This window comes from Castor canadensis, chromosome 6, assembly GCF_047511655.1.
Source record: "Castor canadensis chromosome 6, mCasCan1.hap1v2, whole genome shotgun sequence".
NCBI lineage: Eukaryota > Metazoa > Chordata > Mammalia > Rodentia > Castoridae > Castor > Castor canadensis.
In genome coordinates, this window is record NC_133391.1 from 147,119,862 (window position 1) to 147,135,126 (window position 15,265).

At 38.4% G+C, this 15,265-nt stretch overlaps 1 protein-coding gene across 1 annotated transcript in view; it reads right to left on the reverse strand.

Annotated features, from left to right (window-relative positions):
- Nucleotides 1–15,265, reverse strand: part of Ttc23l (tetratricopeptide repeat domain 23 like) — a 43,385-nt gene that overhangs the window by 10,662 nt on the left and 17,458 nt on the right. The window contains exons 5-8 of the mRNA XM_074077644.1: nucleotides 11,447–11,603; nucleotides 9,616–9,741; nucleotides 5,450–5,627; nucleotides 3,438–3,546 (exon numbers count right to left, since the gene is read on the reverse strand). Coding sequence (XP_073933745.1) covers nucleotides 3,438–3,546; nucleotides 5,450–5,627; nucleotides 9,616–9,741; nucleotides 11,447–11,603 — 570 coding nt within the window. The remainder of the gene's footprint in view (nucleotides 1–3,437; nucleotides 3,547–5,449; nucleotides 5,628–9,615; nucleotides 9,742–11,446; nucleotides 11,604–15,265) is intronic.

The following is a 15,265-nucleotide window of genomic DNA, read 5'->3' on the forward strand; positions in this document are numbered from 1 at the left end:
AAAAATACTTATACACAAATATACAGGTGAATACACAAGCATGCATAATTGATTACATAGTTGTTATGGTTTTGAACAAGCTGCTATCTGTTACATTAAGAATAAGAAAAATAAGTTTCTATTTTATTGCCACTCTTTTATTCTCAACGGTCCTCCTTTCCTTGTGTATATGAGTTTCTGACCTACATAATTTTTCTTAAAGAACTACTTCTAACATTTCTTGAAAGGCATGTCTATTAATGAAAAATTCTCTCAACTTTTGTTTGTTTGTGTAATAAAATCTTCATTTCTCTATCACTTCTCAAGGTTAATTTTTCAGGCTAAAGAATTCTAAGCTGGTGGGTGTTTTCTCACAAGACTAAATATTTCACTGTACTGACCTCTTGCTTGCACAGTTTTCGAGGAGAAGTCAGATGTAATGCTTACTTTTGCTCCTGTATGCATAGGTGTTCTTCTCCTGACCTTCCAGCTTCTTTCAAAGTTTTTCTTTATATTGGATTTTCTGTAGTTTGAATATTATATTCTTAGGTATAGGTTAGGGTTTGGTTTGTGAAGTTTTCTTTGTTTTTTGGCATTTATTCTACTTGATGTTATCTAACTTCCTGGTCTGCAGTTAAGGGTCTGACGTTAAATGGAGAAATTCTCAGTTCTTATTGCTTCATACATTTCTTCTGTTATTTTCCTTTTTTGCCTTTGGGTATTCCCATTACATGTACATCACAGTTTTTGTAGTTGACCCACAGATCTTGAATATCGTGTTCTACTTTTTCTCAATCATTTTTTCTCTGTGTTTTTCAGTTTCTATTAAGATATTCATAACTTCAGAGATTTTTCCCTCAGCTACATTCAATCTACTAAATGAGTCTATCAGTGGCATTCTTTATTTCTGTTACAGTGATTTTGATCTTCAGTATTTCTTTTTGATTATTAGTATTTCAATCTCTCTACAAATATTTCCCATCTTTGTTTTAGTAGTGAAAAATGGTAGTAAAGTTTATTAGGAAAGGAATTTAGTATAACAGGATAAAAATGGGGAGAAATGAGAGAAAAAGGAGAGACATTTCTGCTCCCCATGAATAAAACGGAAGTAAGAATTCTGCCCATCTGTTCTTCTGTACTGTCTGTTAGTATCTTGAACATGTTAGTCAGAGCTCTTTGTCTCCATGCATAAAGGAACTGGTCTGTAGTTGCTTTTGTTTTTTCTTGTAACACTTTGCCCAGATTTGGCATAAGGGTAATTTTGGTCTCATAAAATCAGGAAGAGTTTCCCCTCCTTCTTGGATTTTCTGGAGGAAATTATGTAGAATTGGTAGTATTCCTTCTTTAAGTGTTAGTTAGAATTCCACAGTGAAATCATCTGCACCAGACTTCTTTCTTGGTGGGGTGGGGGGCTAACTGCAGATTTTTTTTGGTCATACTGGGGATTGAACTCAGGACCTTGTACTTGCTAACTAAATGCTCTACCACTTTAGCTATACACCCCAATCCCTTATGCTTTTTGTTTGCATTTCATAAAGGGTTTCACTTTTGCCCACATCAGACTCAAACTGTAATCCCCCTGCCCTGCCATCCAAGTAGCTGAAATTACACATGTGTGCCACAACACTCAGCATTTTTTTTGATAGGGTCTCACTAACTTTTGCTCAAGCTAGCCCAGCACTACAATCCTCACATCTCCTCCTCCTGAGTAGGTGGAATTACAGGTATGTGCCATTAAACCCAGCTAAACCGATTTTAATAAGTCTAACTATTTAGGTTGCTTGTTCATCCTTGCTGAGTTGTTATTAGTTTTATATACAGTACTTTGTGACTGGCACAGTTTTGGATCTTTTTGTAATTAAATCTGCCAAGCTCTTCTATGATTATCTTTATGATGCATGCTTACAATGTTCTTCCCTCCATTTTTTGATTTTAGTATTTTCTATTCTAGTATTATATTTTCTTCTGGCTAATTTATATTTTCAGTTTTGATGTATAAAATTCTAATTTATCTGGAATTTAATTTAGTGAATGATATGACCTAAAAAATCATCTTCTCCTTCTCCTTATTCTTCCTTCTCCTCTTCCTCTTCTTTGCAGTACTGAGGTTTGCACTCATGGCCTTGAGCTTTCTAGGCAAGTACTTTACCACTTAAACCACATCTCCAGCCTCTTTTACTTTAGGTTTTTTCAGAAAGGGTCTCTCTTTTGCCCAGCCTTAGACCATCATCCCCCTAGTTCTATCTTCCAAATAGCTGGGATTGCAGAAGTGTAACACCAAGTTTGAGGTTTTGTTTTTTTTTTTTTTTTGAGATAGGGTCCCAATAACTTTTTTGCCCAGGTTGGTCTCCAACTATGATCTTCCCATCTCCACTTACCACATAGCTGAGATTACAAGTGTGTCACACAAGCCTGGCCCAATATATTTTCTTTAACATTAAAAAATAGTATAGAAGAAAAAGAGAAAGTGGCCTTGGAATCTCTCAACTTCATAGACACAAATTTTGGGATTTTCTCACATAAAACTTCTTATAACCACAAAGACTATTTTTCTTTTGTGGCAGTACTAGGACTTGAACTCAGGGCCTATGCTTGTTAGGCAGGCACTCTACCACTTGAGCTACTCCACCAGGCTTTTTTTGTGTTGAGTACTATTTGCCCACTGGCTTCAAACCACAAGCCTCCTGATCTCTGCCTACCTACCTCCTTATTTTCCTATCTCCAACTAGAAAATAACATAGATCAAAAAAGTGATTATTTTTATAAGCAGAAGAAAAAACATTTTTAAAATGCTCAAATTGTGTCCTTCACAAGTTGTAAATTCCTCCTGGCAGGGCATCAACTCCACCACTGTCCATTAATCTGATCAAGCCAGCTAAGAATGATACACTCCCCTCTCTCACCAGTTCATCTGTGTCTCTCCTACAGCCACCACTTTCAAAAAGATAACTTTGCCAGACAAAGAACTGTTATTGAAGGATAAATTAATCACATGGCTTTCCTCTAGAACCTAGTACCTCAAATATAGGTCAAGAAAATTCTAACTGCTACAAACATTCTCTCTTATACCTCAGAGGAAAAGAGTCAAGGAGATTAAAAGAGGGGGAAGAGGAGAGGGGAAACCAATGTTTTCCTCTTTTATCACTGGATTTCCTCATCAGCCAATGTATCACAAGTCATATTTACAGTATAAATTTCTACATTTTTATAAAAGTAAATTTTGCTGAGATTCTAGGGGAATAAAGGAAATAGAAATTAGGTGATTTTATTAGTTGTGATGCTCCGACTAATTTGGGGGAGATTAGGTTAAAATTCATGTGTAATTGATTTTGTACAAAATCATGAGAGCCAAATCTTTCATTAGAGGAATGAGTAGCTAACCATGATATTACTTAGAGGTATATCATTCACTAGTGTACTTTTTATGTCACTGGAAAATGATGGTAACTTCCACCTACCCCTGTGCTGGGGCTCCCCAGACATGGCATAAGCTTTGGCTAATAATGCACTTGCCTCTGCAGTTTGTGGGCTGATTTCAGTGAATGAAGAAACACAGATAGAAAAGGCCTGGAAAAAAAAAGAAAATCATGACAAGGTACCAACCCAAACAACAGCACCATTCATAGAATTACTATTTTATTGAGAGTCAATGTATAGCTCACAGAGTTAGATATGAGATGAGTATGAGTTCTAGCTCTTTCACTTCTTAGCTGCAAGTTTTCAGCAAGTAATTCCATCTTTTGTGTGGGAGGTTCCTACTGTGAAGCACTGGGTGCAGTACCCATTGTGGTAAGTTCCCAATGACTGTTAGCTGGCATTACTTTTACTAGGTTTCATAGCACCTGTAATTATGACCTTAGCTCAACCTCTCAAAGGTTTAGTATCAAAGACGGTCATAAAGCATGGATCTGAGAGCCACTCTACCTCAGTTCCATCCATCTCAGGCATTTATCATAATATAAGGGGGGGTCCCTTAATCTCTATAAATGTAAAACAGAAAACAGATGATATACATAGTATTTGTCACAAGCAGCTTTTGTAAAATTAAATAAAGCAATACATGTAAAGTGTTTAGAACATTACCTGGCATTTTGTACCCATTAAAGAAGTGTAAGATATTATTTTTATTATTTGTGCTAAAATGGAAGGAGCACCACTTAGGAAAGAAGAGTGAAAACATCTAGCCCATGCCTACCAGCAAGAAAGAATCACCTGTGCTTTACATTCCATGAGGCATTTCAAGGAGCTGAAGGGAATATCACATAACACTTTGGAGCCAAGACACAGAGCATAGTTGCTATAAGTATAGGGTCTATGGTTAAATTTTCTGAGTTCAAATCCCTATTTTGCTACTCGTTAGCTGTACAACTTCAGGCGAAGTATAGCTATAACTTTGTGCTTCAGGTTTTTATCCTTAAAATGAGATAAAATAATGATATCTACTTCATAGGATTATCATAGGATTAAATGAATTAGTACAGTCTCGGGTGCACATAGTAAAAGCATTCCATAAATTTTAACTTTTTTTTTGATGGTGTTGGTAAACACTGATATTGTTTTATCTGTTCTGATCTGACCACTGCTTTAAGAAACCCAGCCTGGCTTTCTCTGTATGCAGTAAATCCCTGCCATAGAGCAGCAGCCCTAAAATTTCTCCACTGCAAAGATGCTTATAATCTTGGACTGTTACATTGTTTGCAGTGCCTTTTCTTTGGGTATCTGATTGTTGTCATGTATACTATTAGACTGCATTGCAACTTTTCTATGGCACATAAAACCTAGCATTTTGCTCTGTTTGTGGCTATGGGAGATATCTGAGGCCACAAGCAGCATTCTCACTTAGAAGAACGAAAAGATTAAGTTAACTAGGAGTTTGAAATACATGACACATAAAAGTATCTTAAACTGTTTTCATATGATAGACTCAACATTCCTTCCTATGTTTTGTTTTGGTTGGTTTTTCCCTGGGCATTTGTCAAGTTAGTTATATTCAAGTGAAATATTGTTTTGTTAGTTTAATTTTAGACTTGAAAGTACAACTATCTAGATTAACTTAAAGGACAAATGATAACATTATACCAAAATATCATGTTTTTTCACTTAAGAGGTCCTTGTGTTTGCTGGAGACAAGTTTAGTTGCCCTGATGTAGTTGTCTTGAGTAGCCTCACACTTGACTTCCTCTTCCCAACACTGACAGAGGTGAGAGAGAAGTCCAAGAGGAAAAGCTTTGTCTCCTGATCAGGTCACGGAGCAGGTATGCTCACTTCAGTGTTCTCTACTCAGGTCATTTAAGGTTGATGATAGGCTTTTATGTGGGTCCAGAGGGAAGTCAGGGTTAACATGGAACCAATTCTACCCTTTTAGGAAGTCAGGGTTAACATGGAGTCAATCCTACCTCCTTGTTCTTAGAAGCCCAAACTTCTCTGGCTCTGGGAATTGGGCCAAAGGCCACCTGTCCAGTGCACTAACCTGATTCAAATACCGGATGGCCTGCCCATGGTTCCTCCTCAGCTGTTCAATCTGAGCAATTTCCTCGTAGAGACTGATCAGATCTGACGTGCTATCACCCTTGGCAGCAATAACGCTATCAATTGCCTTTTCAAAGTATGTAAGAGCTAGGTTTAACCTGTGGATGGTCAAGGAGGCTCTACAAGAAAAGGAATGAAGGTGGAAAGCCACAGAGAGGTCACTTACTTTGTAGACACATAAGGATTTAATTTCAAGAACTAAAGAATTTGACCTTCATAGGCAAATCATCTTGGTGGGTGGCTCAAAATCCAGTTTTGCTGTAAGTAAACTTCTAATATCCTGCCTTTTACCCACCAGATTCTACAAACTACCATCATTTAACCTATTAATATGTTGTGCTATCATCTAATTTTTATAAAAAAGCAAATGGAAAAAATGGAAACTAGCAATTCAGAAAATGGGATAATTTACTCATGGACTCTCTAAAATCAAAATAAAATTTTATTACCTCTGGTTCTTTCATTAAGCCAAAGAAATTTTTGCATTTCTTTATTTGACTTAGTTGAGCTTATCTTTTCTCAGTTAAAGATAGAGAATACAGAAAAAACACTGTAAACTGACTAAGTTAATTGTACACCCTATATTAAAATGCTTTACAGAATTGTGTTTTGAAGCTAACAATATGTAAACATATTTAAAATGTACTAGAATGAAAAACATGAGATATAAAACCATACTTAAAATATGATTCTTAGATAGATAAATGATGATAGATGAATGGATAGATAGGTAAGTACAGATAGATTGGTCAATTGCCAAATGTTCACAGCAGTTATGTCTGGGTCATAGTATTACAAATGGCTTTTATTTTCTTCTTCATACTTGTCTGTTTCTTCAAATTTTCCACAATAAAGTTGGGAATATAATTTTTTTAAATGAGGATGAAATAGTATCTAAAAGAGGTTTTTCTAGAGGCAGCAATGCACAATGAGAACATTGATAGTTCAAAACGAGTTCTGATGGTTAGTAGCTTTATCAAACAACATTTCCTTTCAAATAAAGCACAGTTAAGTATATCTAACTTATACTTAAGTATAGCTAAGGTTGTAAAAATTAACTATTGTATATAAGATCACCTAATAATGTGTGTGTATATATATATCTATATATCTACAGATATATAGATATATATATATATACATACTATACCTCTTGCCTCATGTTTACATTTCTAAGTTGAATTTGAAAAATAATTCTATATAAATGTTTCACAATTAGGTATAGTTTTGGTTTTGTTTTAAGGTGGAAGGTCTGAGGCAAATCAGAAGGACTCAGCCCTCCACCAGTGCTGAGAGTTAAGCACTGTTAAGTAATGATTAAGATTGAGAATGTTATTCCACGATAGGCCTTTATTGTAACCACTTTCTGATGTTTTAGCCTGTGAATTGATCCAAGCTGTCATGCCAAGCCACCCAGCCATCTGACAGTTTTCAGATCCTTCCCTTGTGCCTGGCTGCCTTGTGCTTCCAGTAAGTCTGGTTGGACTGACATCATGGTAGCCTATCCACTTTGAACACTCCATGGCTGCTCCTGATAGCCTACCACCAGCTCCAGCAGACTTCACTTCAGTGGTGACAAAAGTCTTGGTGACCTCCAGATTGACAGCTCACAGCTACTCCAAAAGACCCGCCTCAGGATTGCTCTGGCCTTTTGTAATATGAGTCCTCAATGAGGTTGGGAAGGAAGAGCATTTCCTCTAGTGACTCAGCAAAAGGACTGTGATGGACAGAAAGGAGTCGATACCTATGTGAGGTTGTGATTGGTTCATCTTCACTGTGATGCTCATCATTGATAGAAGTCATGCACATGCAAGGATGTAATTCGTGGAATTAGAGGTTGTGCACAAGCATGCCACATCCCTCCTCTGGCTATATAAGCAAGTTGTTTTTCACCCTTTTCAAGTCAGTCCAGGAGGTTTCTCTCTAGGCCTCCTGTGCTACAACACTAGACCCAAATAAAGATTTCTGCTGAATGGTCATTTATTGCCTTTAGTGGTCTTTATCATGGGTAGAACAGGCTGAGCTGGTAACACTAGGAGCAGATGAATTCCTGAGGCCTCTAGTCCCATACTCACACAGCAGCAGTGAGGAGCTGGTTGAGGAGTTCCAGAGAGCATCAGGAGCAGAACTGTAGAGATGTGAGACTGTGGAAGGCTGTGAAGAGCCAAGACTGAGAGCTGAAAGCCCTGATCAGTGGTAGAGTTCCGGACAGTCTACCTGACACCTCTAACTTGAAGCTACAACACTAGCTGCTGGGTAATGGGCTGCTGTACTCAAAGCCCAGAACATAGTCCTCTAGCCTGGCACTTAGAGCTCTAACTCTCTGATTCTAAAGCTCAGTCTCAGGGCCTGGAGCAATAAGCCTCTGGGTTTGCAAGCCGAGCCTAAAGCTTCTGCACTCATGAACTCAGGCTGCCCATGGTGAGGCTAGCCCTTGCCTGTTGTGATTTCCATCTGAACAGGCTCAAAGGACTCTCACTGAAAGTTAGGGCTGAAAACCAAGAGTACTGATGCATTATTTAACAAGTCTTTGCGAACATACTTCTTTTATCAATCAAACCATTATTTCCCTTGACCATACGAGCAGAACTTGTAGAATGATAATGGCTTCATCAAGAGTTTGTAGGGAGGCTGAGGATGTGGCTTAAGCAATAGACAGTACCTGCTTAGCAAGTGCAAGGGTGAGTGCAAAAAATTAATTACTTAAAAGTTTTTTAAAAAGAAAGAAAAAAGTTTGTATAGTAAGTTGTATAACTTGGACAATCTTGTCTTAGCCTCTGTACTTTAAAATGGAAAAGTGGGGTTGCCATTTCCTATTTGGTCAATATCAGACATAACTCAGTGTCATACGGAAAGTGAGCTATGACTACAGATGCTCCAGTTATAAGCCAAAATCTTCTATTAGTTCTGTCAACTTGAATTAATCTTTCCATGACTTAAATTATCTGTAAAATGAAAATAATAAAAAATACTCACCCTCATAGGCTGTGGTGAGGATTAAATGAAAACAATAAAAACAATGTCTAGTATATAGTTATATCTAGTAAGCATTCCAACCCTTAGAACAGTGCATGTGAAAAATGGGTACTAAATAAATATTGTGGAATGAATGACTGAAATAAGTACTTGAATTTATTCTGAAAAAGGAACAAGGTTTTCTTTCACATAAGGCTGAAAAACTTGAACCACTGGCCTATGTGACAGCAGGAGACATTCACCAGACTCTAATTTATGGCCCGATAGACTTAAGTCAATAGTTTGATTTAGCTCTGGACATTCCAACATCTCCCCACCATTTCCCATTTGACTTCTAGATTCATAGTTGTTTACAGGAGACGTGACACATGTATTTCATTTACTTACCATTCAGTCATCTGCCCTGCAGTGCCAAGTGCTTAATGTTTTGGAAACAGAATGCTTTCAAGGATGTGAAGACATTTGAAAAATCTAGGGAACAGTAAACTTTTCATTATCTTTTTTCTGATAATCTGATGGGCCCACTCTCATTTCTAAATGTCCTGATTCTCAGAGGATCCCTAATTCAACTTAAAAACAGTTAAGTCTTGTTCTGGCTTGAACAAATTCCATGAACTTTGTTTTCGCACAGAACAGAACTTTCTAAAATATGCACGTGCTGTGCATAGTTTTCATGGCCTCCAGTTAACTGTCTTCACTAAGTGTTCTTTCCTTATTTGTTAAGATGTCACACTTAAGACAGAGTGGAAGACAATTCAGAAAAAACCCAATCAATCCTAGAATAAATATGAGAAGGAGTTAAGGAAGTGCTAAAAGTCAATGAATTCAGATCACAGATCCAACTTAAAGCCAGGTCATCTTGGACCAGTTGTTTAACCTGAGTCTTAGTGTACTTGCCCTCTCTCTACTGAGATCATAATCTGCCAGCTACCTCAAGGGTGGTTGCAAGGATTAAGCACAATAGTGTACAGTAGGTACATACACACTTGATAAATACAAGCCTCTTTTATTATCTTTTGAGCTCCTGGATTTTTTTACTCTGAATAGTGTTCTCCCCTTATATAGAGAGTACAAAACATTTAACTCTGGGTTCATTCATAAAAGCTTCAGCTCTCTATGCCCCAATCTTACCTGCCCAAAGCAATTGTTAGGTCTTTTTCTGAGATTTGAACGCCACAATCGCTTCCCTTATTTAATTCTTTCAGCTCCTTCATGTTTCTGTCTGCCCTCTGCAGGTGGAAATAGGCCTCTTTTCCAGTGAAATGGTCAAGGCAAATGACAGGCACATTAACTTCTACTGCACCATTGCACAGGGACAGCAGTTAGTAAACAAAAGGACCCCTTGGAAAAACTTACACATTTGAAAATGGGTATTTAACTATGTTCTCTATTCTCCATGTGTGTATGTTGTCAAGAAGGAAGAATTTTCTGGAAAAAAAATAACAAAAAAACCCCAAAAAGGGCCTTGAGTTTCCTGTGGTGGCTGCCTGAATCCAGGTCTGCAGTGGGTGGTGAGGGTTTGCAGGAGAGAACAGAAAATGTAAAACACACTAGATTTCCTTTAGTGACATTTACTTTGTGATAACAGTTATCCACTTTTCCCAAGTTGTTTCTTAGAAATGGGAAAAGAGAGGAACTAATTGTGCTGAAAGGGACTTTCTGGGTCATTTAGAAAAAATCTAAGAAAAGCAGATTTTTGGCCAGAGGCAAATAGCAGGAAAGAAAACCCCCGTAATTCCCAACCATCCTTCTATTTCTCACATTTTTAATAGCCCCCTGCTAAGGGTATAACAGAAGACAACATATCAGATTTTGCAAATTGAGCAACAGAACCAAAAATATATAGAGAGGAATGTGAAGAGTGGGAACATATGGGCTCAGGCTTATTATTATTCATGAACATAAAATAATGCCCTTAACATCTTCCAAGATGAAAGTATCAAAAGGCTATCAAAATCGTGAGCTTCTTGTGGAGAGGCATTGCTATAGTTTGGATCTTAAATGACCTCTAGAGGTCCATGAGGTAAAGGCTTGGCCCCAGTGTGGTATTATTGAGAGGCAGTGCAAACTTTTAGAGGTGGAGCCTATTGGGAGGTCATTAGGGACATACCCCTACTCCTTCTTTTTCTTGTTTGTCGCTTAGCCATGAGGTGAGTAGTTCTGTTCTGCTATGCACTCCTGCTGTCATGTGCTGCCTTGTCACAGGCCCAAAAGCCAGGAACCTCCAAAACTATAAGCCAAAATAAACTTTCTCTCTTTATAAGTTGATTTTCTCAGGTATTTGTTATAGTGTCAGAAAGCTGACTAACACAGGCATATACCATAGTCCCCTTCTGGGGTTATGGAGAACTTCTTTTGTTTATTTTGCTTGGCTTCCAGCTTCACAGGCAGTTTTCTCAATAGCATTTCAAAAAACCAAAAGTAAAATCTATTAAGTCAGGGGTTTGGGCTGTACGTTACAATCACCAGGGGGCTTCCAAACATTTCTATGAACAGCTGTACCCCAGAGCTCCTAAATCTAAATCTTTGCAGTTGGACCCACATGGCAGTAATTCTTCAAGCTCTCCAGGGAAATACAACGTGCAGCCTAGTTTGTCAGAGTCTTTAAATTACTAGCCATCTCACACTACCACCACCATCATTCACTCACATCTTCACTGCTAATATTGATCTTCTTGAGTGCTCAACAAAAAGCAGGCCAGACTTGGAAAACTTTTAACTGACGAGGAGATATGTCACTAGTGAGATTCCCTCTTCCAAGACTCAGCTTAGGGTTCATATGGACACAGGAGGAAAATATATACCTTTATAGATGGAGAGAAGTACCTTGTGGAGGGCCTGAATACTTCAATACAGCTAAAAGGACTTTGTTTTTCTCCTACCCTCCCACATATGAGATGATCCATCTGGCATGTATGCCTGTGGCCCTGATCATCAGACTTGTCTAGGAAAGAAAGGATATTGGTTCTGTAGGAGCCAGGCTACTCCCAGTGTGTAGTAGAGTATGACCAGAACTTCTAGGATTTCCTTTTTCTCCTCGTCTGAGGTCAGGTTTCCTTTCCAGGTCAACAGTATATTCTTGGCTGACTCAGCATGTTTCTTGGCCTGAGCTGGGAGGCCTAAAGAGGTTAGAGAGTGGGTAGCAAGAAGAAAGACGTTAAAATGACACTTTATCCTGGAAAAGGATAAAGTGGGCAATGTAATTGTCATATGGCCTATAGTATTGCTTCCTAAATGTGGCTGTGAATCAGAATTATCTAGAATGTGTATAAAGAACATAGATCCTGGACCCCACCTAGACCTACTGTGTTGGAATTCCTATAGGAATGGGTCCAGGAATTTATATTTTGAACTCCACAGAGATCCTTATGTGACTTTCCCAGCATTGATCTATGGGTCTTAGTTTGGAAATCACTGCTAAAGGAGTGGAAGCTGAGATTCCCTTTCCCAATTCTGTACTAATGCCATGTGACCTTTCTTACCTGCAGAGCTTCATCCTACAATTTGCCTACAAATTGGCAAATGACAATAATTATAGAAACTGCCCCTTACCAAGCATATTGAGATAGTCTAGGAACAAACTATCTTGTGCCATACAGTGCTGTGCTTTGAGCTTGCTGGAAAAGACATTTTATAAATACAAGGGGTATGGATGTAATTACTTCCCTCTGGGAATTATTTTCAATCCAAGTTGAAGCTGGTAATACTTATTGGTCATACACACACACACACACACACACACACACACACACACACACAGAATCCAATTTTTACATAGAGTGAGGCCATTTGCTAAGAAGACAAACCCCATCTAGACAGAAGTGGTAGGGGTTTCCCCCCTTGTTTTGCAAGTAAAGGTTGGTATTCTCAAGTACTTACCCAAACTATTTGTCCAGTTAACAGAGAACTTACAAACATTCAGTTTATAGGACTACTGCCTCACCATTCTTACTCTTGCCTTTTCCTTTTCCTGATGGGAAAATAAAAAGGGCAGCAGAGAACATACCACCCTAGTTCTTTGCAACTGTATTAAAAACTATGGCTGTTGTTCCCTTTCAGTTCTTTCTGTGTAGGTACCTAGGGGTCAATAAACATATTCACCCCTGCCAAGTAGGCCCACCAGGCTCCTAATCCTCACTTCATACTCCTGGCCCAGGTCCTACACAGCTTGCCTTGCTTTTGGCCCTTCAATCCTGGTTTCACAGCATGAATGTAAGTGAATGGCAGCAGAGATAATTTGAAAGGACTTGCCCTCATGTTTGAAATGTGCAAGACCTCTTTAATGAGTTCCAACAATGAAAGAGAACAAAGCCTTCTCTGGAAGAGCTCTAACAGTGATGCTGAAGCCAGTTAATCTGAAGATCATTTTAGAAATGATACCTTTTCTAAGAACTCAACTGAGGAGAGAAATGGACTCTGGCAAAAGAGAGGGCTGGGTTCTAAGCAGATAACCATGGCCCTCAAATTGCCCTGTGCCAGTTCCTGAACCTTACTTCCAGCAGTTACTGCTCATGAGCAGTGGGGTAAGAACTAAGGATTCACATTTACAGCAAGCAACAAGATCTCTGGTGGTAACCAAAAGTTCACATTGATAACAACTTTCTTAGGTTATTAATACAGGCAGTCTGAGGGCCATACTTAGATAAACAGTGAGTAAAATCTTTATAGATGGAATGAGGCTTATCCCGTTTTTGAAGCAGGTAAGATTTTGACAGATAAAGAAAAGGAAAGGTTTTCCCTTGGAAAAAATAGCCTGAGGTCATAAAAACAGAATAAGCATGTGTGCATGCACAAACATGCTTATATCAGGCTGGGAGGTTGTAGGAGTGTTAGGGAAGGTAATAAGATCAGTCTGACTGAAGGGTAAAGTGGAATTTAAAGACATACAAAGTATGCACTAGAAATGTAAAATGAAGTCTTGAATGCTAACTAGTCCATTTATATTGCTGAAACAGACTACTCAGACTAAATTCTGGAGGCTTGAAAGACCAAGCTCAAAGGATCCACTTAGGATTTTCTTGCTATGTCCTCACATGGTAGGTAGAAGAGATGAAAAGGTTGAATGCTGTGTGAAGCCTTTTCCAGGGGTCATTCATAAGAGAGAAGCACTCCTGGCCTAATCATTTCTTAGTGGCTCCACCTCTTAATACTTTCACATTGGTGACATCTGAATTTTAGAGATGACATGTTCAAACCATAGCTGATGCTGAGATGAGGAGGTTGGGTTTGAACTGTTAGGTATTTAGGAGTCTTTATAGAACTTGAGAAAGGAAGCATCAACTAGTAAAGTCAGAAAACTCTGCCTAGAACATCAGAAGCTACTGATTGCTACTTTATAAACTAAGACAATAGAGTAGAAAACTGAGAGATTCTTTTTATCAAATAGGCTGTTTTCCACAACCAGATGTGCCCTTGGGTGTATGTCATTAAGGAGAGCAGCAACCAAGCTCAGGTACTTCCCTGAGTCCTTAAGGGAAGAAAGGTGAACCTGAGAAGTTACTGAAAATTCCCCACATCAGCACAACCCTCTTTCTGGACTCATGAATGAAAAGCAAAATGATGACACTGGAAAAAGCTGCTCTGAGACATCCTCCAGGATTTGCAGGCCTCCTCCTCCCTGCCAAAGTGCTGGGCTGGTTGTGAAATCTCCAAGAGGAATGCTTTTCCTCTAGGCTCAGCAGCCAATTAATTACACAGTGCCTTGTCTTCACACTCCCCTGCCCCACACTGAGATCCTTCTGATGAAAAAGCTAAACTGGCAATCAATGAGGCCTAAGTAAACTGAACCAGGATCTTGATTTGGAATGATTTATTATACTTTAAAGTAAGCCATAAAGGGGAAAATGCTTCCTTTCACCTCAGAATCTATTCTGATCTACAAGGTGGAGTGTGTATACTCCTGTGGGTATGCAAGATGCCACAAGACATGGAGAGAAAAAAAAAGGCTTTTTTTATCTTATTCTTTTTCTAATTTTTTATAAATATTTATATTACATAACATTAATGTTATTCTCAATTTGTTCTCACTCTCATATATATGGAGTGTTTGATCTTTTTTCTTTTTTAACTGATAGAAGAGCTAGTGCTGAAGAGTTTGGAGACCACTGCTCTAGAGAAATGTTTTACAACCTTTCAAGTAGGAAAGAATTCTCTCTCTCTCTCTCTCTCTCTCTCTCTCTCTCTCTCTCTCTCAATCAGCATCATACATGCCAGGCAAGTGCCCTAGCATTTGAACCACACACCCATTTGAGCCACATTCACAAACCTTTTGTTTGTATTTTGTTTTTGAGATAAGGTCTTGCTAACCTTGGTCAGCTGTCATTACAGGCATGTACTACTACACCTAGCTAAAGAACTGCTTTAATGTTTAAAAAAGTTCACATGGCTTCCTCCACTTTGTGATAATCTTTTGTGGCACTTGTTACTTGAGAAAATTCGTAACAAAATATATGAGGAATTCAGTATTAGTAACACTTTGAAATGAAACTGCATTTCATTAATTGCAAGAACATTCTCTTTACATAAAAATAACACTGTATATATGTATATGCAAAAACATACACTTTTATCTGTGGAGCACACTCACAGATTCCTCATCTTTTTCTCTAGCTCCAAGCCCCACATCTGTAATCCCAATGTCTGCTCCTAGACCAAATCATTTTCCTTGACCTGCCAGGGACACTACCCTTCCTTCCCTGTACTGACAGTAGATAACTGAAGAGGGAAAATTCAGAATGGCAATGGAACCTTGAACAAATTACTTAGTTGCCTATGCTTGAAG